The sequence below is a fragment of the Centroberyx affinis genome, unplaced genomic scaffold (assembly GCF_046629955.1).
Source record: "Centroberyx affinis isolate AG114_WGS23_722 - 3 ecotype Tasmania unplaced genomic scaffold, CSIRO-AGI_Caff_v1 ptg001267l_1, whole genome shotgun sequence".
Lineage (NCBI taxonomy): Eukaryota > Metazoa > Chordata > Actinopteri > Beryciformes > Berycidae > Centroberyx > Centroberyx affinis.
This window is the reverse complement of record NW_027279776.1, coordinates 115,639-140,710: the sequence shown is the minus strand read 5'-3', so window position 1 is coordinate 140,710 and position 25,072 is coordinate 115,639. Positions and strand designations below refer to the sequence as shown.

Sequence of the window (25,072 nt, the reverse complement as noted above, 5' to 3'; positions counted from 1 at the left end):
TTTGCCACACTGAGATTTTTCCAAGTTTTTTTCTTTTCTTTTTTTTTAACTGGTTAAAGGTTAAGGCAGTTTTACATTAAGGGGTAGAGTAATTATTTAAAATTACTGTTAATTATTGAGCAACTGCATAACTGACATCTAAGAAATAACCAGCGATAGTTTATGAAATATCTCCAGATTTTGTTTACTATTGACCATTAATGTTTGTCTTGGAAGGGAAAGGAGAGCTAATCAAGATGATAGTAACATTTTAAATTGAAATACTTTTTCAGCTGATAAATAAATACAGATGTGTGCACCCACCCTTTCCTTGTTTTGTTGACCTATAAAATAATTACTCTTTAATAATTAATTCCATTTTACTAATTGCGTTTTTTGTCTTAGATTGCCGCAAAGTGCTCTGTCCTATCCAAGTGAGACAGAAATGTTTATGTATGAGCAATGAGCATAATATTCAAAAAAAGTAAAATCATCTTTTGCCAGTAGTTACATGATGAATGGAGGACATCAGCATTACCTTATCCCCCAATCCCCATGAAATATGTGAGGTTTTTGTGTCTAAACAGTGAGGTCTAAACTGTGTGGTTTTTGCGTCTAATGTTACATGGACAAATGGGAAAGTTATGGTGGGGTCTTACAGTTGCAAAAAGGAAGGTTGGTGTGTGTTAGTGAACTGAGCTACAGGACCAGCTGAGTGAGCGGACTGGTTTTGCTCAACTCTTGGTATTGCAGGGCTTTGTAATGGTATGAGTGGGGGTCACTGTTTTTCAAATGTTGCCAGAATTTGATTGCCCTTTTTGTATTTGATCGATAATGGATATTGGCCTAATTCTGCCCTGCATGCATTGTTTGTTGTTTTCCTCTGGACATGTAGTTTAAGTTTAAGTTTATTTCATTTATATAGCACTTTAAAAAGCAAACACAGGTTTTGCACCAAAGTGCTTCACAAAGACAGACATATACATATGTATACACATACAAGCATAAAGGCAAATGTGCATAACAGATGTGAAAATAAGGCAAGATAAAAATAAGACAAGTTAAGCACAATTAAAAGCCAAAGAATAAAAGTGGGTCTTAAGGTGTTTCTTAAAAGCATCAACAGACTCAGCCTGTCTAATGGCCTCCGGCAGGCTATTCCAGAGCCGGGGAGCCGCAACAGAAAAAGACCTGTCCCCAGCCTTTTTTTTCCACGAACGGGGCACAGCCAACATGCCGCGGTGGGAGGATCTGAGAGGTCTGGTGGTGCTGTAAGGGGTGAGAAGTTCTGAGATATATGTAGGAGTGAGACTATGGAGAGATTTGTAGACAATTAGAAGGATTTTGTAGTTTATCCTGAAATTAACGGGGAGCCAGTGTAAGGATGTAAGGATAGGGGTGATGTGATCTTGTTTCTTGGACCTTGTTAATAACTGGGCAGCAGCGTTTTGAACTAGTTGTAAACAGGAAATGGTAGCCTGAGATGCCTAGGTAAAGGGAGATACAGTAGTCTAGCCTGGATGATATTGTGCGTGAATGACTCTTTCTAAATCTGAGGGTGATAGGAAATGCCTGATTTTGGAGATGGTTCTGAGTTGAAAGAAACTGGACCTGACGACGGAGTTTACTTGCCTGTTAAAACTTAAATCACCATCGAATATAACACCAAGGTTCTTGGCATGTGGTCTGATGTAGATGGAAAGGTGATTGAGGTTCTGGGCAGTAGCAGTGGTATGATGTGGGGGGCCCGAAGAGTAGGATCTCTGTCTTGTCCTCATTTAACTGAAGGAAATTTTGATTTAGCCAGTGTTTTATATCTTGGAGACAGTTTTGTATCGGGTGACATCGGCCTGATTTTGGGAATTTAGGGGGAGATAAATCTGAGTATCATCTGCGTAGCAGTGAAAAGAGATGTTATGAGTTTGGATGATTCTTCCCAATGGGAGCATGTACAGACAGAAAAGAAGTGGACCTAAGACTGAACCCTGCGGAACCCCACATGAAATATCTGCTGTTTTGGAGGATGAGTTGCCAATGGAGACAGTGAAACGTCTGTTTGAAATGTAGGAGTGGAACCAATCAAGGGCGGACCCAGAAATGCCAACCCAGCGTCTCAAGCGATCAAGAAGAATCATGTGGTCGACGGTATCGAAAGCTGCACTGAGATCTAGAAGAATTAAAATAGAGCATTTTCCGGCATCCGCAGCACAGAGGAGGTCATTTGTCACTCTTAGGAGAGCTGTCTCTGTGCTGTGGTGTTCACGGAACCCTGACTAAAATTTTTCAAAAATATTGTTGTGGTTTAAGAAGGACAGAATCTGATTAAAAACAACCTTTTCTAAAACCTTAGATAAAAAAGAAAGCTTAGAAATTGGCCTGAAATTATTTGGAATAGCCACGTCAAGACCGGGCTTCTTAAGGAGTGGCTGAACTATGGCATGCTTAAAACAGGACAGAACTGTACCTGTGGCTAGTGAACTGTTAAAAATTGTCAGTATGGTAGGACCAACTGCTTCAAAAGACTGTTTTAGCAGCTTTGTTGGAATTATATCAAGCTGACAGCTAGTGGGCTTCATGCCTGCAATTATACGTCCAAGCAGGGGTAAAGAGACTGGGTGGAAATTACTGAAAACAGGAGGGTCCTCAGTAGCCAGTGAGAGATCTTTGATAGGGTGTGAAATATTTGACCTAATATTGTCAATTTTGTTTAGGAAGAAATCTTTAAACTGCTCACAGCTGATCGGGGAGGAGTTTGTGGTGGAGCAAGCAGAGGGGTTTTAACTACGGAGTTTATAGTGCTAAACAGGATCCTGGAGTTATGACTGCTCTTGGTGATGATATCTGAGAGGTATTTTGCTTTTGCATCTTTAACAGAGGACTGATACTTGATTAGAAGCTCCTTATATATTTCATAGGAGACATGCAGTTTGTCTTTTATCCACTTGCGCTCAGCTTTCCGGCAGTCCCTTCTAATAGAGCATGTGGATTCATTTAGCCAGGGGTCTGTGTTGGTCTTCCTAGCTCTAGCTTTAAGAGGGGCAATAGAGTCTAGGATAGACAGACAGGACTATTAATTCATCCGTGTTTAAATAGGTAGAAGAGGATTCAATAATAGGGACTGCGGAATCGGCACTATAGGCACTGGAAAACAGGTTGGGTGTAGTAGAGTTGATTATACGGGAGCGAGTTTGGGCAGGCAGTTTTGGTATGGATGGAGGAAGCTCAGTGTCGAATAAAATAACCCTGTGGTCTGACACACAGATGTCACATATAACAAAATTACTGAGCGAGAGGCCAAAGGACAGGACTAGGTCCAGAGTATGATTTTTTACATGTGTTAAAAGCCTGTCATATCTTGACATGACAACAGACAGGAGCTCAGAAAATTCACTAAGAAAGGCTTTGTTCTGATTTGGTGGTCTATAGACTATGACACACAATACAGGTAATTTACCATTTAGCACAAAACCTAGGAATTCAAAAGTAGAGAAAGCACCAAAGGAAGCAGGGGAGCAAGTTAAAATATTCCTGTAGATTACAGCAACACCACCACCACAGCCAGAAAGCCTGGGCTGATGGAGAAATGCATAATCAGGAGGTGTGGCTTCTATTAATGGTATAGTATCTGTATTTAGCCAAGTTTCGGTGACAAAGAACAAATCCAGCTTATTGGAGGAAATAATGTCTTGGCATATAAATGATTTATTTGATAAGGACCTCACATTCAGTAGGGCAACTCTGGTTGGGGTTTGAAGAGGTAACCTGATTGATTGATTGTTTAACGATGATGAGATTTTCAGAGATGACACCTCTGTCAGCTGTATCATAGGTCCGAAATGTGGGTGTAACTGTCTTAGCGACATGTTTCCTTGAGATGTTTATTTTATGTTTGTCATAAATTCATGATTGAGTTCATACAGTCATTAACAATGATTAAAAATGTATTATAAATATGATGTTAAAAGGGTAACATTGATAAAAAATGTGTCTAAAATATACCACCTTAAAATAATGTTTGGTTAAAAATGTAGTGCGCTTTATGTAAGGTTTATTTAATGTAGAGTGTAACGGGTCACATGACCAGAGTTTAGTTAAGGGCAAGACCATGGCATTATGGGTCAGAACCAACATGACTGCAGAGAAAAGACATATGGCCCAACTAACCCTATTCTGCACGTGGTCCAAGAGGCGCACACGGTAATAGTCTTTCATTTGTTTTATATTTGTGTATAGTGTTTGTTGATGTGCCTTTACATGGACAGTGTGATATGTTTTCAGTAATTTTATTTGATATCAGCACATTTCTGTTGTGCTAACGTGTTTGGGCCTGTATATCAATGGACACTAACTTGAGAGACTTTAAAATGACAGATGTATATTTTGAACCTTTTATATCTTTTATTTTCTTGTAGTTTTCACGGTGTCTGCTGACGAAAGAGAGAGAGAGATAAAATAAAACTTCAGAAGACATCTGTATGATGCGTGGCCATTATTTCATTGGACCAGTGTAGCTACAGTGGGTCTAATTATATTTGAATATTGTCTATGATTAATAGTGTTGTAGTCGAGACCACCTAAACCGAGACCGAGTCAAGACCAAGACCAGAGCGTATCAAGTCCGAGTCAAGACCAAGACCGAAGGGGGCCGAGACCGAGTCAAGACCGAGTAAAAATGCAGTCGAGTCCAAGACGAGACCTTGGGCAGAGATAAGAACAGGGTTAGGTCCTTCAAGGAGTGAAACTTACCGGTACGGGCCCCAAAACTGGGCCCGCTGAGATGAAAGAGAATCCGGCAAGTTAAGTGATAGTTGAATCAGGGGGTAGCGTCCTTGTAGGCGGCCGTGGCAGGTTTGTCCAGTTAAAAGAAGTCTATCAGTCGCTCCGACCGTTAAGGTAATTGTAGTGCTTAAAAACTTACACTTAAAAGAAACTAACAGCAGGTTAGAAATAGACTTAGAAGTCACGTAAAAACGAGTAAAATCCACAAAATCGCGACAACAGCGGTCCCGCTAACCAAGCTGTAGGAGGTTTTTACAGAATTCTGCATGCAGGGTCTCAATTGGATGTTTGTCCCAGTTGTTAAATTCTTGATTTGTGATTGGACCCCACGCTTCACTGCCATAAAGGGCAATTGGTTCAATTACTGATTGAAATATTTTCCGCCAGATTCTAATTGAAATGTCTACAAGAATGGTGTCGTTTTATGGCATAGAATGTGTGCTGTGTGCTTTTTTTCTAAGTTCGTTCACTACGATGTTAAAATTTCCTGTGTTGCTGATTTTTAAATCTAAATAATTATAGTTCTGGGAATGTTCAATGTGGCTTCCTCCTAACGTAAATGTATATTTTTTTTCCCTGAGATCTGGGTCTTTTTTGAAAAATCATAATTTTGGTCTTTTTCATGTCTGTCTGGCAGTACTGCTGTAGCAGGTCCAGGGTCTGCTGTAAGCCCTGTTCAGTAGGAGACAGCAGAACCAGGTCGTCTGCATAGAGCAGGGCCCTCATTTATCAACATTGCGTAAATAAAATTTTGAATGTGCATAAGTACAAAAAAATCGGTATTTATCAAACGTGCGTACGCACACCTGTAAGTATCCTGCCTTGATAAATACCACACTTTCTAAACCATCATCATGCTCGTGCACAGCCACTCATTAACATAAATATACGCCCCCAATTGACCATATATGGTGACAGCCTTCCCTTTAAATGCAGCAGGAAATGTCATTGATATCTCCTCTGTGCTGAACACGGCTCGGACAAAGAACGCAGGAGGACGAATTTTATGGGTTCAAATCAGGGCCAATATGTTTGAGTTGAAAAAGAAAAAGTTGTAAATGAAACAAAAATTACTGTAACCAAAAAGTAGTCATTGTAAGTTAAAATCAAGAACCAAAACCATGATGAACAAAATAATTATGAGTTGAGAGCAAAACAATCAGTTCTAAACATGTAAAAATATAAGTTAAGTAAAAATACTGTTGTGTTTTTAAAAAATAGTCTTTTTGAATTTCAAAATGTTCTAGCTTTAAGTATTTCCTATCTTTACAATAAACTACTCTTTGCAGTGAAATCAATGAACACTCTTAAAGCTTAATGTCAAAACAAAATATTCCAACTTCACATTAAGTCTTCAATATTTCAATTTAAATACTTTTCCCACTTTACAAAGTGTTCAGTAATAAGACCATCAGATCTCTGAATTTCAAAGAAGTCCATGTTCACACTCTTTGAATAAACGAAAACAATAACTGACACAATAGAAGAAATTTCACTTTTAACTGTGATCATGTATCAGTCAATTTTCCAATGTCCAGTTCAATAAATGATAAAACTTAAACACACCTCCACCTCTCTGGTATAGAATAATGAATAAAATACGTTGAGATGACTCACGACAAGATGAGGTGGGATGAGTTGCTGGGAGAATGTTGTGTGAATGGCAGGGGAATCTCTCTCCTTGTAAATAGTTTTGATGACTTCGATCTCCGGTGTATGTCCTGCGACACAATGTGCAACTCTCACTGCTATCACTGCCGAAATTCGCGCACTGGACCAAGCAACCACCGCAGAATCCTCTTCAATCCGGAACAGCAACTTTGTTCCAAACCCGTTCAGTGCTCAGTCATCGCCAGTGGTGTAATGTAACTAAGTGCATTTACTCAAGTACTGTACTTAAGTACAATTTAGAGGTACTTGTACTTTACTTGAGTATTTCCATTTTCTGCTACTTTATACTTCCACTCCACTACATTTCAGAGGGAAATATTGTACTTTTTACTCCACTACATTTATTTGATAGCTTTAGTTACTAGTTACTTTGCAGATTTAGATTATTAATACAAATTATAAATCAACTAATAAATTATATTGGTAACACTTTATAATAACCATCATTAATAAATGGTAAATTGATAGTTAATTAAACTTTAGTTAATAGTTATTTTACTGTTAACAAACAATGAAATGATCATTAATAATGTTTACTAATTATTAGTAATGCTATAATTTATGTTATTTTATCATTAGTTTGTAAAATCATTTGTTTATAAATTATATATTGTATCATAGCTGATAAGAGACGGTAAAAAGGGTAAAAAGCTATGATACAATATATAATTTATAAACAAATTATTTTATATTACACAAACGAATGATAAAATAACAAATTATAGCATTACTAATAATTAGTAAACATTATTAATGATCATTTCATTGTTTGTTAACAGTAAAATAACTATTAACTAAAGTTTAATTAACTATCAATTTACCATTTATTAATGATGGTTATTATAAAGTGTTACCCATTAAAGTGATGAACACATTAATGCATCAATAATTATAGTCCAATAACATGATATATATGATTCTGAAATGGGCCATTCTGCAAAATGACTACTTTTACTTTTGCTACTTTAAGTACATTTTGATGGTAATACTTTTGTACTTTGACTTAAGTAAGATTTTGAATGCAGGACTTTTACTTGTAACAAAGTATTTTTACACTGTGGTATTGCTACTTTTACTTAAGTCAAAGATCTGAATACTTCTTCCACCACTGGTCATCGCCGCTCCTATGGACAACTTCACCACCGCGACTTCAGCTTCCCGCCAGCACCGCCATCGGGACTCGTAATGTCGGACTGAAAACGGAATAATTGTTTCCATGGCACGAAAACTAGTAAACCCACAGATAGGGGTAAATTAATAGTCCATATTAAAAACTCTGTCTAAGAATAAACTTGTTCTTCCACAGAACAACGAATTATGTCTTGTCTTGAAAGTCACAGTACGACAAAGCCTCGGTTGCTATCGGTCTATGACCTTTTCCAAAACACTAATTATACATTTATATAAATATATAAATGTATAAAGGTTATAGTGTGTTGTGCCATGGCTTCTCTTAAACAGCTTGGGCCTAAATGTTAGTGTGTTGTGAAAGTACAGGTCTGTAGGAATGTTTTGACATAGAACTTGAGAAGTAGCAATGAAAGGTGACCTGTGTAGTGTTTAATCTGTGTAGTCCTATGTAGAAAATCTCTGTGTAAATGTAGAGGGAACTTTCAACAAATGATTACAACAATTCTTATCATAGAAAAACATTGCACAGATTGTGTAGTTGCATTTTGTCACTTAATTATTTGTGTTTTTTGTGCAAAAATATGTTTTTTAGTCAAAATTTGAGTGTTGTAGATTTGTAGAAATAACGCTTTTATTCATAAAAAATCAGACCGGTAGTCTTATTCTCATTCAGGCAGGCAGAACACAAGCGTGGATTCAACAATGGCGCTTCAGAGTTTTCTTCCAAACTGTAGACCTAACAAATGCCAATAAAAAAACCCAACAAAAACCGATATACAAAACTCTAGGAACAAACTAAGGGAAGATTTGTTGAAGATGTGGTTGAAAGGGATAGGGAAATACTGCATAAGGTGTGTAGGAGATTAGCAAGAGCTTTTTTTTGTACTTCCTTGTACATCATCAGTGACGTCACGTGTATAGTTTTGACTGCCATTACATGTATGAAATGTGTTCTTTTTTAACGTGTACATTTTTGCCCTGTTGACACGGTATAAAAATGCGTTATAACAGGTGCTTTCTGAACGCCTGTTTTTTCCCACGGCGCAGCCAAGGGCATCACGAGGCAAATTCAGGTCAGTCAGTCAGTCAGTTAGGTAACGCTTAGTGAGATGATGCGCTTCGTCAGATGGCCTCTAGAGCGCATTTTTGACTGTGATGCAGTGTTTCCCATACGGAGGCACAAAATCAAAAGTTGGTCTGTATAGGAATGGATCTAAATCGATCTCTACTGTAATGCACCTGATGTGCGCATCACATCATGTCTGTAATTTGGAGGTGTACAGACAGCAGACCAGCAGCATTGAACTCAACCCACAGAGTCTCCTGGTGTGAAAACAAAAGTGAAACTTCACATTCCACAGTTAGTAACGGGGATTTGCAGAGAGTAACTCATCTTCACTGCCCTACAAACTTTAACGGTAGGTGACAATATCTTGTGGTATTTAAAGGTCCCATATTCTACACTTTTCCAGCGTTTTATTTTATGTCTTGAGGTCCATTAAAAGCTGTTAGTGTGGTGTCATGTACCAAAAACACTCTCAATCAATTTTTACACGTTCATTTTCCAGCATCTCTCTGAGCCTTGCCAAGAACAGGCTGTTTCTATCACTGTGCCTTAAGGCTCATTAATATTAGCAACCCCTCTGTTCTGATTGGCTAACCGTTTCAAGAGTGAAAGTGAGACACCACAGCGCCAGCAGCTGCAGACAGCGAGAGGCAGGGAAAACTCTCCGGTACCCATATGGTATAAGTCCATCCTTATCATACACACACACACATATATATGTGTATAAGGACCATACCTGATATACACATATAAGAACCATACTTTATCATACGCATATGATAATCGCATATGATTTTTTTCAGGTCAGTTACTCAAGCAGTAGCCTATGAACAGGCCATGCTATAAAACAACACATGAAAATCAATATTATCCAACAATAGACCTATATGAGTTCGATTTTTATAACTTATTTATTATTCTATAAGCTTTTATTTGGGCTATATTAGGCCACACACTGTATGGTATCACTAAGTAGCCTATAGTGATACCATAGGATATACTGTAGATGATTAGGACACTATAAACTTAATATTGTGTTTTTGTATGCCATTTCTATCGGTTCCTGGTTAAATACCCCACCACTCCCACCTGGTTGACCCAGGTGATCTGCTACAGATAGATCACTCACTGTAGGCCTAAATAAAGCACAAAGAATCCTCATGTCCGCGGTCACTGCTCCAGATATGTATAATTTCTAAATAATAGTTAACCAACCAGCCAGTCAAGTGGCTAGCTGACTCCCAGCTTGTTATTTGATGTGGTCAGTTAGTGCTGGTTATCTGTCAGAAATTATTCTGTAGTTGAAGTCTGCTGTCTAGCAACACTGAATACTGTCACAAAATAAACTCACTTTACTCACCTGTCACACATAAAACTTAAATGTTATGAATTGTCAAACACACATTTAGAAAAAATATACAAAACGCATTACATGATCAGATTAAAATTTCACAACTTTATTCCAGCAGACAAATATACTTACATATATTTCAACCCATTTATATGCAATTATGTGAAATGTTAACTTAATTACTACAACAAATTAATTAGGCCTAGTACTAGTACCTAGTAGTAAGAATTGATAAATTAAGTTATGTCCCTTCCCGCAGCGGGAAGACAGAAGGTGTCCTCTCCCTGGCATGGAAGTACATCCTGGATGTCACTGGAAGAAAGAAATAAACCTGTACTCCATTGTTGTTGTAAGGCATTAATGGTATACACCTAACTATACATTTATATTTATTCAGAAATATGTGTTTGTAAACTCGAATGTAAGCTAACGTTATACTAAGCAAGGCAGATACCTCATCACTAATCTCCATGGTAAATTACCACAAGCAGGCTAAAAAGCTAGCAAGCCAAGTGTAGCTTTACCTGCATTTTCAACAACGAAAACATGTTCAGAAAACACTAGCTTGGGGCTGCGGCCAACGAACCATGGCAGAGCTGACGTCTACTTGCCCGATGTGGTTTTGTTATCACAGTTATCGCAAGAAGTGTTGCAAAAGTCAAGGCACGCAAATTTGCACGTTTGTGATGCAACAGATCATATTTATGAAGTTGGAATGACCAATTTGAGATGTTGTAATCACTGAGTTGTGGTTGTACTGGCACATTAACTAAATTAAAAAATAAATATGAGTAAATGTTGCCTTATAAGTTTGTAGCTGCCATTGTATTTATTAACTTCAAATTATTATCATTTATTAACTTTATTTACTTCAAATTCAGAACACGGGTGTGTGAATATTTTCAACATACAAGTTCACATTTATTCTACAAGTTCTCACATGGAGTCTACAAGCTCTCGGGTTTTGCAACATAAATACCTTCATACGAAGTACCACAAAATGTTCAACAATGTACACCAAAGCACACCAAAAACAACCACAAAGCGCAATCAAATGTTCCAGACAGATTTTGTGGACCTTTATGTTTGAATACAGGAGGAACGCTTCATCTCTTATGTGAGGAAGCATAAATCTAGCTAGGTTCCACTGGTATTCTCAGAAATGTTCATAACTGAGTGCAGGCCATGATGCTGCTGCATATGCTGAGAAATCATATATACTAATCAAAAACACACATTACTGATGAATATTTATCAGTGACTTGGCATAGCGTGAACTGTAAACACACCACACAAGCACATGCAAACTGCAAGCTGATCTTCAAATGTTCCCAAAGGCTTGTAATCGCTGACTTAGCCCCAGCTGAATGAGCTGTAAAAAAAAAATGAGTAGGCATTGATGAAAACTACTGACTTGTTCTTCAACTCCTTTTTCTTACCAAAACCAAATCCAAACACGGCAAAGCTGACAGCCAGGAAAAACACCACAGAACTCCTCATCATGATTCCAAGCTTTGCCACTTCTGAAAGTCAAAATGAAACACATAATTTGCAATATTGTCAAGGCTAGAAATTGGCCACATGAACAAATATCTTCATGTATTTTTCAGCAGTTCCAGCTCAGGTCCATCAAACTGCCGATCAAAAATACAAACGATGGAAAGACAACTCACCACTTGGAACAGAGTCCTCAACAACGTTCCCATAAACCTCCACTTCACACAGTGTCAGGTATTCCTTCCTCCCAGGAATCACAATGTTGACGTAACGGCCCTCCGTCCCATTACACTTGAAGGTTTGGGAGGAGCCAGCTGGGATAGATGAGATCACAGCACATCTGAAGAAAAAGACAAAAAAGAGATATTTAGGAAAAATACACAAACTGTAACTTCATAAACACATAACTGATTCCCTTCAGTAGTCCTGGCGAGGTACTGATTATGATAAATGAGATGGAAGAAATTAAGCGAAGCCTGCGAAGCTAGTTCAGGCAGACAACTCAAGTCGCGCTGCGGTCACGTACACACACTACTCATACAACTCATATCAAGTGCCCCCCTCTCAATAAGGCGGTCTATTTGAGCTTCCACCACCTGCTAACACACTTTCGCATTGCCATGCTGCTGGTTACTGCTGCTCAGTATTGCCGTGGCTAACCATACATCATTTCATCATCCCCACCTCCACCCCAGCATCCACCTGTAGGCTCTGATTCTAGGTCTCCCCCGCGGGGGAAGTTCCCTATTGTCATTCCCTGCTCTCTTGGCTAGCTAGGTGTATGCTCGCAGGGAGTGACAGGATCAGAGCCTAGACGCCATACTAAACTCTGTATATATACATATTTGCATTCATTCTCAATAATCTGTTTACGTGAGTTGGCAGACTGAAATGCATTGCAGATTGGGAATCATACAGATATGAAGTGCACTGTTGACTTGTAATATACACAGCCATTGTCAAAAGTTGAAACCTAACAAAGTGAGGACGGCATTGTTTCCATTATCACTGAGGGAATTTCCGATGCGGATCTCAGCTCCATTGATCCTTTCAGGACAGCAGTCTTCTCTGTTGGTGATGATGACATAGTTGACTTGGTAAGACTTCAGAAGGTCCAGTCTCCACCATGGTTTAAAATCTGCTTGAGTGTGAGCGCAGGAGCCCTGGTCCCAGTGGCTAGCACGATTCCCATCAATGGCTCTTTCAGGTACCGCAGTTTCATAGACTGAAGATTGAGCTACGTTTCCCCCTACAGCAACATTATTACCTAGTCAAAAGGATGGGATTTGACAGCAAAGATGGCAGAATCACAGCACAGAAGTGTTAGATTTTGTGAGAATTTGCTGTGACTATAAACTAGTAGTAACCTTTAGGATACCTCATGTGCTAGAACTCACCACTTGGAACAGAGTCCCCAACAACGTTCCCATAAACCTCCACTTCACACAGTGTCAGGTATTCCTTCCTCCCAGGAATCACAATGTTGACGTAACGGCCCTCCGTCCCATTACACTTGAAGGTTTGGGAGGAGCCAGCTGGGATAGATGAGATCAAAGCACATCTAAACAAAATGACAAAAAAATAAATATTTAGGAAGAAAAATACACAGACTGTAACTTCATAGACACACAGTTGATTCCCTTCAGTAGTCCTGGTGAGGTACTGATGATGGTAAATGAGGTGGAACAAATGTATTGCAGTTTGGGAATCATGTAGATATGAAGTGCACTGTTGACTTGTAATATTCACAGCCATTGTCAAAAGTTGAAAAATAACAAAGTGAGGACAATGCAGACACCTGGAATTGGTGTTTCCATTATCACTGAGGGAATTTCCGATGCGGATCTCAGCTCCATTGATCCTTTCGGGACAGCAGTCTTCTCTGTTGGTGATGATGACATAACTGACTCTGTAAGACTTCAGAAGGTCCAGTCTCCACCAAGGTTTAAAATCTGCTTCAGTGACGGCGCAGGAGCCCTGGTCCCAGTGGCTAGCACGATTCCCATCAATGGCTCTTTCAGGTACCGCAGTGTGATAGACTGAAGACTGAGCCACGTTTCCCTCTACAGCAACATTATTACCTGCACAAAAGGATGAGATTTGGCAGCAAAGATAGCAGAGTCACAGCACAGTTGATAGATGTTAGATGTATCATTTAGTCGTGGCTACTCAGGTCCCTACAGTGCCCATGTTTGATTTCATTTGCTATGACTGTAAACTAGTAGTAAGCTTTATGATACCTCATGTGCTACAACTCACCACTTGGAACAGAGTCCCTAACAACGTTCCCATAAACCTCCACTTCACACAATGTCAGGAATTCATTCCTCCCAGGAATCACAATGCTGACATAACGGCCCTCCATATCACACTTGAAGCTTTGGGAGGAGCCAGCTGGGATAGATGAGATCACAGCACATCTGAAGAAAAAGACAAAAAAAAGATACTTAGGAAAAATACACTGACTGTAACATCATAAACACACAATGATGCCCTTCAGTAGTCCAGGCGAGGTACTGATGATGGTAAATGAGATGGAAGAAATTAAGTGAAGCCTGCGAAGCTAGTTCAGGCAGACCCCTCGAGTCACGCTGCGGTCACGTACACACACTACTCATACAACTCTTATCAAGCGCCCCCCTCTCAATAAGGCGGTCTATTTGAGCTTCCTGTACCTGCTAACACACTTTCGCATTGCCATGCTGCTGCTACGCTGCTCAGACTGCTGGTTACTGTTGCTCAGTATTGCTGTGGCTAACCATACATCATTTCATCATCCCCACCTCCACCCCAGCATCCACCTGTAGGCTCTGATTCTAGGTCTCCCCTGGGGGGGAAGTTCCCTATTGTCATTCCCTGCTCTCTTGGCTAGCTAGGTGTATGCTCGCAGGGAGTGACAGGATCAGAGCCTAGACGCCATACTAAACTCTGTATATATACATATTTGCATTCATTCTCAATAATCTGTTTACGTGAGTTGGCAGACTGAAATGCATTGCAGTTTGGGAATCATGTAGATATGAAGTGCACTGTTAACTTGTAATATTCACAGCCATTGTCAATGGACAATGGACAATGAAGACACCTGGGATTGGTGTTTCCATTATCACTGAGAGAATTTCCAATGCGGATCTCAGCTCCATTGATCCTTTCAGGACAGCAGTCTTCTCTGTTGGTGATGATGACATAGTTGACTTTGTAAGACTTCAGAAGGTCCAGTCTCCACCAAGGTTTAAAATCTGCTTCAGTGTGAGCGCAGGAGCCCTGGTCCCAGTGGCTAGCACGATTCCCATCATTGGCTCTTTCAGGTACCGCAGTTTCATAGACTGAAGATTGAGCCACGTTTCCCTCTACAGCAACATTATTACCTACACAAAAGGATGAGATTTGACAGCATAGATGGCAGAGTCACAACACAGAATTATTAGATGTATCATTTAGTCGTGGCTACTCAGGTCCATACAGTGCCCATGTTTAATTTCATTTGCTGTGACTGTAAACTAGAAGTAACCTTTAGGATACCTCATGTGCTACAACTCACCACTTGGACCAGAGTCCTCAACAACGTCCCCATAAACCTCCACTTCACACAGTGTCAGGTATTCCTTCCTAAAGAATTATTCCTAAAGAATGCATGTTTGATTTCATTTGCAAACATCTTAGCTGTAATTTTTCACACAGGTCCAAAAACCTTTTCTATAAGCTCCTCTTCTGAGCTTCCCATATATTAGTTTGTATGCACTGCTGCAATACAGCAATGTATCACGATATACTGTACATAGATAAATCTTTTTTGGATCAGAGGACAACACATAATAAGAGATTCAGGCAGAAGAGATTCAGGCAGAAGAAATTCAGGCAGCAGATCTGATCAACAATGGAGCCAGAGAGCTGAGATCACATTCAATTACACTGCTCATTGAATAGGCCAATAACCCTTGTCACAAACTACCACCAAGTAGTACCAAAGTACCACAAAATGTTCAACAATGTATACCAAAACACACCGAAACAACCACAAAGCACCACAAAGTACAATCAAATGTTCCATAGAGATGAATGAGAGAGATTTTGTGGACCTTTGCGGTTTGCTTCATGTGAGGAAGCATAAATCTAGCTAGGTTCCACTGGTATTCTCAGAAATGTTCATAACTGAGCGCAGGCCATGCTGCTGCTGCATATGCTGAGAAATCATATATACTAATCAAAAACACACATTACTGACAAATATTTATCAGTGACTTGGCATAGCGTGAACTGGAAACACACCACACAAGCACATGCAAACTGCAAGCTGATCTTCAAATGTTCCCAAAGGCTTGTAATCGCTGACTTAGCCGCAGCTGAATGAGCTGTAAAAAAAAATGAGTAGGCATTGATGAAAACTACTGACTTGTTCTTCAACTCCTTTTTCTTACCAAAACCAAATCCAAACACGGCAAAGCTGACAGCCAGGAAAAACACCACAGAACTCCTCATCATGATTCCAAGCGTTGCCACTTCTGAAAGTCAAAATGAAACACATAATTTGCAATATTGTCAAGGCTAGAAATTAGCCACATGAACAAATATCTTCATGTTTTTTTCAGCAGTTCCAGCTCATCAAACTCGTTGGTCCTGCTGCTGATCAAAAAGACAAACGATGGAGAGTGGAGTAACACACACTGTTGTATTTTCCTCTGAAGAGCAGGGAATCAAACCCCAAATTTTAAAGCCTGTAAAAAGAAACAGGGCTCAGTTCCCACACATATCACCTCTGCATCCGTTCTTACTGTTGACAATTTGGCCAAAGGACTTTTGCCTACTCAACACCAGTTTGATTCTCCGAATCACAAAGGACAACATGGTGGTGTGCTTGTTACTCCTCTGTCCTTTATTTACTCTCTGGAGTTTTTACTGTTGTCCTGCCAAGCAAAATTACATGTTACAGAGGTGATGTAGGAGCTTTCTTTCACCTAATAATTCAGAAAGACAGATTATGATATTCTACTGATATGCAGGTATACATGTATTGATATAAAGTCACAGTTGGTAATCTTAGCTAGCTGAATTGAGATCCTGTTTTAGACAATTAGTTGGTAAACTGCCTCAACTCATAGCTAGCAGAGAAAGCTGGGAAACGTGATAAACTGTATCTGTTTAAGTGAAAGTGTCTAACAAATATTGTTTTCCATTATCTTCAGCACAAATTCTATTTGCACTGCATTCGCAGTTGTCCAACACTCACCTGTGAATTTAGATCTTAAATCAGGATTTTTAAACAGCTCCTTGTTTCCTGTCAGTGTGTGAGAAAGAGGGAAACTGTCCAGAGTCTATGTGTGGATTTGATTTATATGTCCAGAATATTGGCCAAGAGAGAGAGAGAGAGAAAGAGAGGTGGAGTGAGGACACGAAGGGGAGTGACCGATTGTATGTCACAAGATTACCGTAAAACTTTACAGTCTGTGAAAAAACACAATAGTTGAATTCCACATGTTTAATGAGAGAAGAGTAGGGAGAGAGAGGGATGAAGATAAGGAGAGAAACAGGCAGGACAAGAGAGAGAGAGAGAGAGAGAGAGAGAAAGAGAGAGAGAGAGAGAAAATCAGCTGTATGAATGTGTTTAATGGTAGGAGCCTGAACAACAGCTTCATATCCATTGACCTGGTAAAGTGTTATTGCTCCAGGATTTGCCATAAAAGTCAGATACATGTAATATTTCTGTCCTTCAGAGGAAAAGAGCAGTCAGTCTATTTCAACCAAGAGAGCGTTGGCTTAAATGAATCAATGCAAACTTTATTGAATTTACAATGGCATAGACTACTTTAATAGTATATGGGGAGGAAAACCAAATGACAGGCAGCAGCACAATGCAACAGACTACTAACTCTCACAAATGTGTCACTGAACTACTGAAGAGTCCATATACAAGCTATAACAATTAAATTAACATGAATCTGTTTTATAAGATGATGCTGTGAATTTTGTGTACATTGTTAATATCATGTTCTCCTGCTTATTGGTTCAGATAATCATAGGCCTTGTTAGCATAGCTTATTTGCTGCTAATTTTCTGTGTGCCTCTAAAAATGTCTTTTTTTTCCTGTCACTTTGTTTCACGGACCATATATCACAACCATCGCTTCTCTTCTCTGATTTAAGTGCAAGATACAACATTTTGTCAGTCCAATCTCGCTCTTTCATAACATGTAAAAGAAAATAACCTTCTCTGGATCTATAAGTGCTCATCTGTCCGCCTTTGTCACAATTGCAGATCGGGCCTATAATAAAATTATGAAGATGGAAAATGGTGGAGAAGGTTTAATCTGAGAGATGAAACAGAAAAAATACTTAAGTTAATGTCACTCAACTTCCTAACAAATATGGTCATGGCTAACTCCAAGGCATGTCTTTCCCTTAACAATGGCAATCACTAGGAGTGCTTTTATTATGAAACTTTCACTCAATAAAATGACACAACCTTTCACTGCTGTGTCACTAATGATAAAGGCTTCATACTAAGCTCTCTCTCTCTCTCTCCCAACAGAGAGAAAGACAGAGAAAAAAGCAAAAACAAAAAAAAAGCATAGGAACAATTGTAAGCAAGCAATGACAGCTTATAATGAAATAAAGTAAATGGATGTACCTTTAAGACATATAATACATTATATACAATTTATCATGTGCATGGGGAGACAGTCTATAGTTGAGCCTTAATACTGGAAGCCTTCCATTTGTCGAATAGGGGTTGCCAAACTTTCAAAAAGATCTTGTCTCTGTTGGTGAGGTTACATCGGCGTCTCTCCATATGTAGCACACTCCCCAGATCTCTAATCCATAAATGGAATAAGGGAGATACCTTTGACTTCCAGTGTTGTAGAATCATGTGTTCGGCCAATAAGGTACAGAGAGAGATAGCTTGCCCTTCCTACTTATTAATAGAGGGATTATCTATAACTGAACCAAAAATGGCCTGTAATGGATCAGGTACTATAGTTTTATTAAGTGCTTTTGATATATAATCAAATACAAGAGTCCAGAAGAGTTTTAGTTTTGGGCAGGACCAAACTGATGGGTAAGAGCACCGGTCTCTTGTTTACACTTAACACATAATGGAGATGTACTGGGGAATATGGTGTGAAGCCTGGATTGTGAATAATAAAGTCTGTGGACTAATTCAAACTGTATTAACGTATGCCTGGAATTGACTGAAATATGATGAATATTAGCGAGAACTGCCTCCCATGTTTCAACAGATATTTCAGTATTGAGTTCTTGTTCCCGATCATTTCTTAATTTGTCATTGGACACCACTATGAGCTTGTAAAATGTCATAGAGAAAAGAAACAGAACCTTTAATTCCAGGTTCACAGGTTTCACAAAGAAAGATGCCCAATGTGCTATGTTCGTATTGTGGTATATTGTTCCTAATGTAATTCAGAATTTGGAGATATCTGTAGAAGTGTGTTGATGGAAGGTCATAGGTCTGTTGTAGTTGTTGAAAAGAAAAGAAATTTCCTTTGGAATACAAGTCCCTAATTGTGACTATATTTTTTATCTTTCCAGACAGTAAAGATTGGGTCTAGAAATGCAGGAGGAAAGGCATGGTTGTGGCAAATAGGACTGTCTGTATATACTTTAGGCAAATTAAGGAATGACTGGATTTGTTTCCATATTTTTAAGGAGTGAAGTACAACTGGATTGTTAATGTAAATTGGAATTTTAACCCCAGTTGGATTATTGAGCAATGCGGAGAGGGAAGTGTGACCGCATGCTGCTTGTTCAATCTGAAACCAGGATGGTTGCTCTCGTGGGAGGAGTCTATAGATAAAGAGTTACACCAGAAAGATAGTATGTTTAGATTGGCTGCCCAGTAGTAGAGTTTAAAATGCGGTAAGCCAAATCCGCCTAGAGTTTTTTGTTTGCACAAATGTTTTAAAGCTATTCTGGCCGTTTTGTTGTTCCAAATAAAAGATTAATTAATAGATTCCAAATTCTTGAAGTAGCGACAGGGTATAAACACAGGTATACTTTGGAAAATTTACAAAAATCTGGCGAGAGCAACCATCTTTATGGCATTAATGCGACCAACCATAGAAATAGGCAGTGTTTTCCAAAATGCAATATTATTTTCCAGCTGTTGTATCTTGCTGTCCCAATTAATCTTCAAGAGTTGCCATATTCCCATGTAGCAATTATTCCTAACGTTTTAAATTGATCCCTTTCCATTTTAAAAGCTGTAGATAAAAAGCTTATATCCACCTTTTCTGATGTAGGCATCAATTCGCTCTTTTCCCCAGTTTATCTTATAGCCAGAGAAGCTTCCAAACATATCAATTAGACTTAATAGCGGTGGGATGGATGATTTGGGGTGCAACCAAAATAATGTTACATCATCTGCAAAAAGGAATAAATTGTGGACTGTATTATGGATTCGAATTGGGACAATATCCTGGATAGTTCTTATTTGACTAGCAAGAACTTCGATGAACAAATTGAAGAGATATGGGCCCTCATTTACCAAACGAACGTATGACAGAAAACTGGGCGTACGGTCATTTCCATGCAAAGCTCGTCATTTATCAATTTGGACGTGAGCGGAGGAAATAACTGCTGCCTGAGGATGGGCATACATAATTCTAATCCAGTTAATAAACACATTCCCAAAACCAAAATATCTTAAGGTGGACAACATAAAGTTCCATTCGATGTAGTCGAAAGCATTTTCAGCATCTAAAGAAATTACTACAGACTCTTCTTTATGCTTATTATACATAATGTTAAAAAGGCGGGGTAGATTAGAGTAGGTGTCGACCCAGGACAAATCCCATCTGGTCAGGATGTATTATATTTGCTATGTATTTGTACAATCTATTTGCCAGAATTTTACACAACTATCGTTTCCATTTGAAGTTAAAATATTGGTTGATATGATGACATTTCCAAAGGGTCTCTATCTTTTTTTTTTAATGATCAGAGCTATATTCGCTATATTTTTTAAGATCAGAGCTATATTTCTGAGTTTTAGGTATCAGTTTTAGGTACTGTTGTGCAATGTTTTCAGGGGAATCGACGAATCAGATAATCAGTTACAGTTAATTTTCCTTTTTGCAGCATATTGAGCAACCTCTCAGTGTTATGAAATGTGTGGTTGTAGGACGGCTGCGTGTCAGCATGTGTCAATGGTGAAGGCAAGGCAAGTTTATTTATAGCACATTTCATACACAACGGCAATTCAAAGTGCCTTACATAAATAAAAGAAAAGTAAAGACATAGGTGAAAGTGCATTCAAATCACATTTAAAAAGACAGTGCAAGAAGATTAAAAAGATAAAAAGGCTAAGGGCTTGAAAACTGCAGTTATTAAGCCTCTTCTGAAAAAGAACAACCTTGATGCCTCAATAATTAGTAATTACAGGCCCATATCGAATCTGCCATTTCTAAGTAAAATAATTGAAAAGGTCATCTTCCTACAACTTAACAATTTCTTAACCGCCAACAATACTCTTGATATCTTCCAATCGGGATTTCGGTCCCACCACAGCACTGAGAGCGCTCTAGTAAAGGTTTTAAATGACATTCATTTTAATACGGACTGCGGAAAAATCTCAGTTCTAGTTTTATTGGACCTTAGTGCTGTGTTTGATACAATAGACCATGACATACTGGTAGGCAGATTGGAAAAATGCGTAGGGCTGTCTGGCACAGTCCTAAACTGGTTTAAATCTTACTTACAAGACAGAGACTACTTTGTATCTATTGGTAACTGCGTATCCGAGTGTACAAAAATGGCATGTGGAGTTCCCCAGGGGTCGAGCGTTGGGCCTCTTCTGTTCAATCTCTACATGCTGCCACTAGCTCAAATTATGCAAAACAACAGTATTTCCTACAATAATTACACAGACAACACACAGATCTACATAGCTTTTTCAACCGATGACTATGGTCCAATAGACTCACTAAATAAGTGCATTGAACAAATCAATGACTGGATGTGCCACAATTTTCTGCAACTAAATAAAGATAAAACTGAAATAATTGTTTTTGGTGCCAAAGAGGAGAGACTTAAAGTCACTGCTCACCTTGAATCCCTCTCACTGGAGACTAAAAACCAAGTCAGAAATCTTGGTGTAGTTATGGACTCTGACCTAAACTTCAACAGCCACATCAAGACAATTACAAAATCTGCCTACTATCACCTTAAAAATATCACAAGAATTAAAGAATTCATGTCCAAGCAGGACCTTGAAAAACTTGTTCATGCATTTATTGCAACCTGGTCTCACGGCAGTTCGTGAAATAGTCACGTATTTAATCTATTGATTCGTGTTCATGGACACGATTTTTCAATTTTTTTCGTGTCACTCAGCACGACTTTCAAACTAATGTCTTTCAATTGGAAGTATCTTTCGTGCCTGCACCACGTTTTTTTTTCTGTCAGTCGGGACTCGGGAGCACCCAGGAGCCTCAGCGGCCGTTACTATGGTGAAGCAAGACGCCAGCTAAAGCCGTAACAAAACCTATGATATCTTTAACATTTCTCAACACAAAAACACGAAAGTGTCCTTGATAACTCAACAATGCGATAGGTTATTGTTATAGCCATCCGTTTAAATTATTTCACCTTCGATGCTAAGAAATCCGTTTTTTTGGTCAGTTTTGGTACGATAGCGGAGGCTGGCCTACCCAAGAGCCTCAGTAAACAAAATACATCGTTGGAAAGGTCTCGACCTAGGGAGTAACATATGTCAGTATGAAGATTCTACATGGCTTCTGCTTTGAAATACTGTCCTTTGAACCTTGACCTCGGTGCATGTTTGAAGGCTTATAATTCAGCAACAAAAGGGGTTACAGACATGGGACCAACTGTTATAGAGAGCTCTTGACCTCAGCTCTCATGTGAGTATAGTCAATAACTGGGGGCGCTGTCAAATATGGGCAAAATATGGTTAAAATAAATTTTCACCCATTTAACAATTAGATATTTAAAATCTGATTACACAAATGCGTTTACCATCCACTTAAACTCCTCAGTGGACTCTCAATTCTGTATTTACAACTTCCAATTCTAGGAAAAACACTGATAATTTTTAGAAACTACAATTCCCTAGAGCCGCGCCATGCAGCTTGATACAAATCGCCATCAAAGTTGTAGTTCCTCTGGTTTGCAAAGCAGGGTGGTAAGTAGGTTCGTAAAAAGATATATCTACTGAATATATCAAATATGTAGTACAGCCGAACTAGTAATTACACTGCATCTAGATGATCTATGTTAAGAAAAAGTAAAGATGTCGGTTTATTTAAGATATTTTAGCCAAAACAGGAGTCGAACGCGCCACGTCCACCCACAACAGCCCTTCCGTGAGCCACGTCATCCGTGTGTGTGTGTTCGACTCCTGTTTTGGCTAAAACATCTGGAATACATCAACATCTTTACCTTTTCTTAACATAGATCGTCTAGATGCGGTGTAATTACTATTTCGGCTGTACTACATATTTGACATTGTTGGTATGACTTTTGCTTTGGCTCTGTTCCTTCACTTTTTTTTTGCAATTTAATATGCTGAGCAAATAGCAAATATTTTGTAACCAGACATTTGCACAACAAAAATGCATATATATATACTGTATATAAATACATCTTTATGTAATTTGCATCTTATGCAAATGTAGAGGAACCAATGGAGGGAGTGTTTGTACACCATCCATCTATTCCTTGATCCCTTCCTGGATACAAAGATAAAAATCAAAATGCTGAAATTACATTATTTAGGGATGTCAGTTTTCTCTTTTCATCAGAAAAGCAGTCTTTAAGACTTAAACTATTAGCTGATTCTTGTACCAATTTCAAATGCAACCTACAAACATGTAAAATCAGCTTATTATAAAAAGGTTTAGCAGCACATTAGTCATCCAAGCAGGAAACTTGCCAAGGTCATCATAGATACGACACCTGGATCCAGCCCATGAACTAAACTCCTGAAACCCAAAAATTAAAAAACAATAATCATTAAGAAAGGAGAGAGAGAGAGAGAGAGAGAGGGTGAGGCAGGAGAAAACAGGTTGCAGGCAGATCAGATCTCCTCTCCTCTGACTCTGTAGGAAGGGTGTGTAGCTCTGCAGGAAATTGTCTTGAGAGATTGCCAGTGTGTGTGTGTGTGTGTGTGCATGAGTGCACATATATGGGAGTGTGTCTTGGTCCGTGTTTTTGTATGTTTCTTTATGTATGATGTGTGTATCCAGCTGTGTGTATTCTGTCACCTGTGTGGGCATCCACGCTTCTTCTTTTTGTTTATCTTCTCCTGTGAGATGCACTCTCACTGCGAAACTGTGTGTGTGTGTGTGTGTGTGTGTGTGTGTGTGCGCACACGTGTGCGTGCATGTGTGGATTAGCAATGTTCGGTACTTATTTCCAGAGCTAGATGAATCTCCATTTTACTTTTTCTCAACAGGGGATCTTGCTTCAATCGTATGACCCCCAGTATGTGTGTGTATGTATGTGTGTGTGTGTGTGTGTGTTTCCATGGACTTGTGTGCGTGCATGCATGTCTGAACTTAATGAGTGTATTGAGACATACATGACATAGAATGACGTTACAATGTGTGTGTGTGTGTGCACATAAATAGACTTGATGAATGTGTGTGTTGAGAACATCTACAGAGAGTGACATGACAGGTCAGTGGACAGTGTATGTTTAGTCTCAAGGATTAATGCTGTGGTGTGTGTGTGTGTGTGTGTTTCTGTCTGTACATATGTGTGAATTGGTGTGTGGCCAATCATGTAAATATCCTCCCCTTCAGTGATCTCTGGAGAGACAATGAAAGACTTTTGACACAATTACAGTTTACACTTTACACATTAAGTTAACAGTCGTATCCATGGTGACGAACAATAATTAAAACAGCAGAAAACGTCAGCACTTGTGAATCTCACAACATCAAATAGTAAAGAGCAATACTATGAAAACAACTGTAGGATATAGATGAATTTTGAGAGACAATGAAAGGAGAGTCACATCCCAAGGCATTCTGATGTTAAGTTGTTTTTTTTTCCTCCAAACATATTTCAGTCCAAAGGCTAGAGACTGGCAGGCGCTGCTCACATGCTTGCTCTAACTGATGACAAGATGATAAACATGGAACAACAATGGGGAATTAGCATTAGCGATGTACAACAGAACAGCTTCAATTCGTTGGGGTTTCATGGGTTTGGACAAATGGAGGAGCATATCCCCAGATCCACATCTTCCTCCTCTACTCAATCTAGTTTGCGCTCATCAAAAAAATGCCTTCTACTCTCCTTAGCTCTTGTTATTTTTATATATTTTTCAAGCATTTCTCTCATAGGAATATTATCATTATCCACTGTGGTTCTGACTGTTGCTCCAGTAAAGAGCACCAGCTAAAGGCCCCCCCCAAAAAAGCAAAAAAATTAGAGGAACAACATCTTCTTCATCCTAGTCAGCACTAAAATATCTCTCTTTGTGCAAACCTAGCAGAGCATTTCCTTTCAAATTCAAAGTCTGAAAAAAAAAAAAAAAAAAGATTTCTGATGGGGCTTTAAATATATTTCAAAATATGAAGGTGCACCATTTGGTGGCCAAACATAAAAACATACACC

General features: G+C 38.9%; 1 protein-coding gene across 1 annotated transcript in view; it reads right to left on the bottom strand.

Moving 5' to 3' along the window:
• Nucleotides 1–10,497: 10,497 nt before the first annotated feature.
• The window catches only part of LOC139648858 (uncharacterized), a 35,831-nt gene continuing 21,256 nt past the window's right edge, over nt 10,498–25,072 (bottom strand). The window contains exons 21-29 of the mRNA XM_071525098.1: nt 14,560–14,842; nt 13,734–13,894; nt 13,273–13,555; nt 12,872–13,035; nt 12,464–12,741; nt 12,125–12,129; nt 11,651–11,814; nt 11,392–11,500; nt 10,498–10,501 (exon numbers count right to left, since the gene is read on the bottom strand). Coding sequence (XP_071381199.1) covers nt 10,498–10,501; nt 11,392–11,500; nt 11,651–11,814; nt 12,125–12,129; nt 12,464–12,741; nt 12,872–13,035; nt 13,273–13,555; nt 13,734–13,894; nt 14,560–14,842 — 1,451 coding nt within the window. The remainder of the gene's footprint in view (nt 10,502–11,391; nt 11,501–11,650; nt 11,815–12,124; nt 12,130–12,463; nt 12,742–12,871; nt 13,036–13,272; nt 13,556–13,733; nt 13,895–14,559; nt 14,843–25,072) is intronic.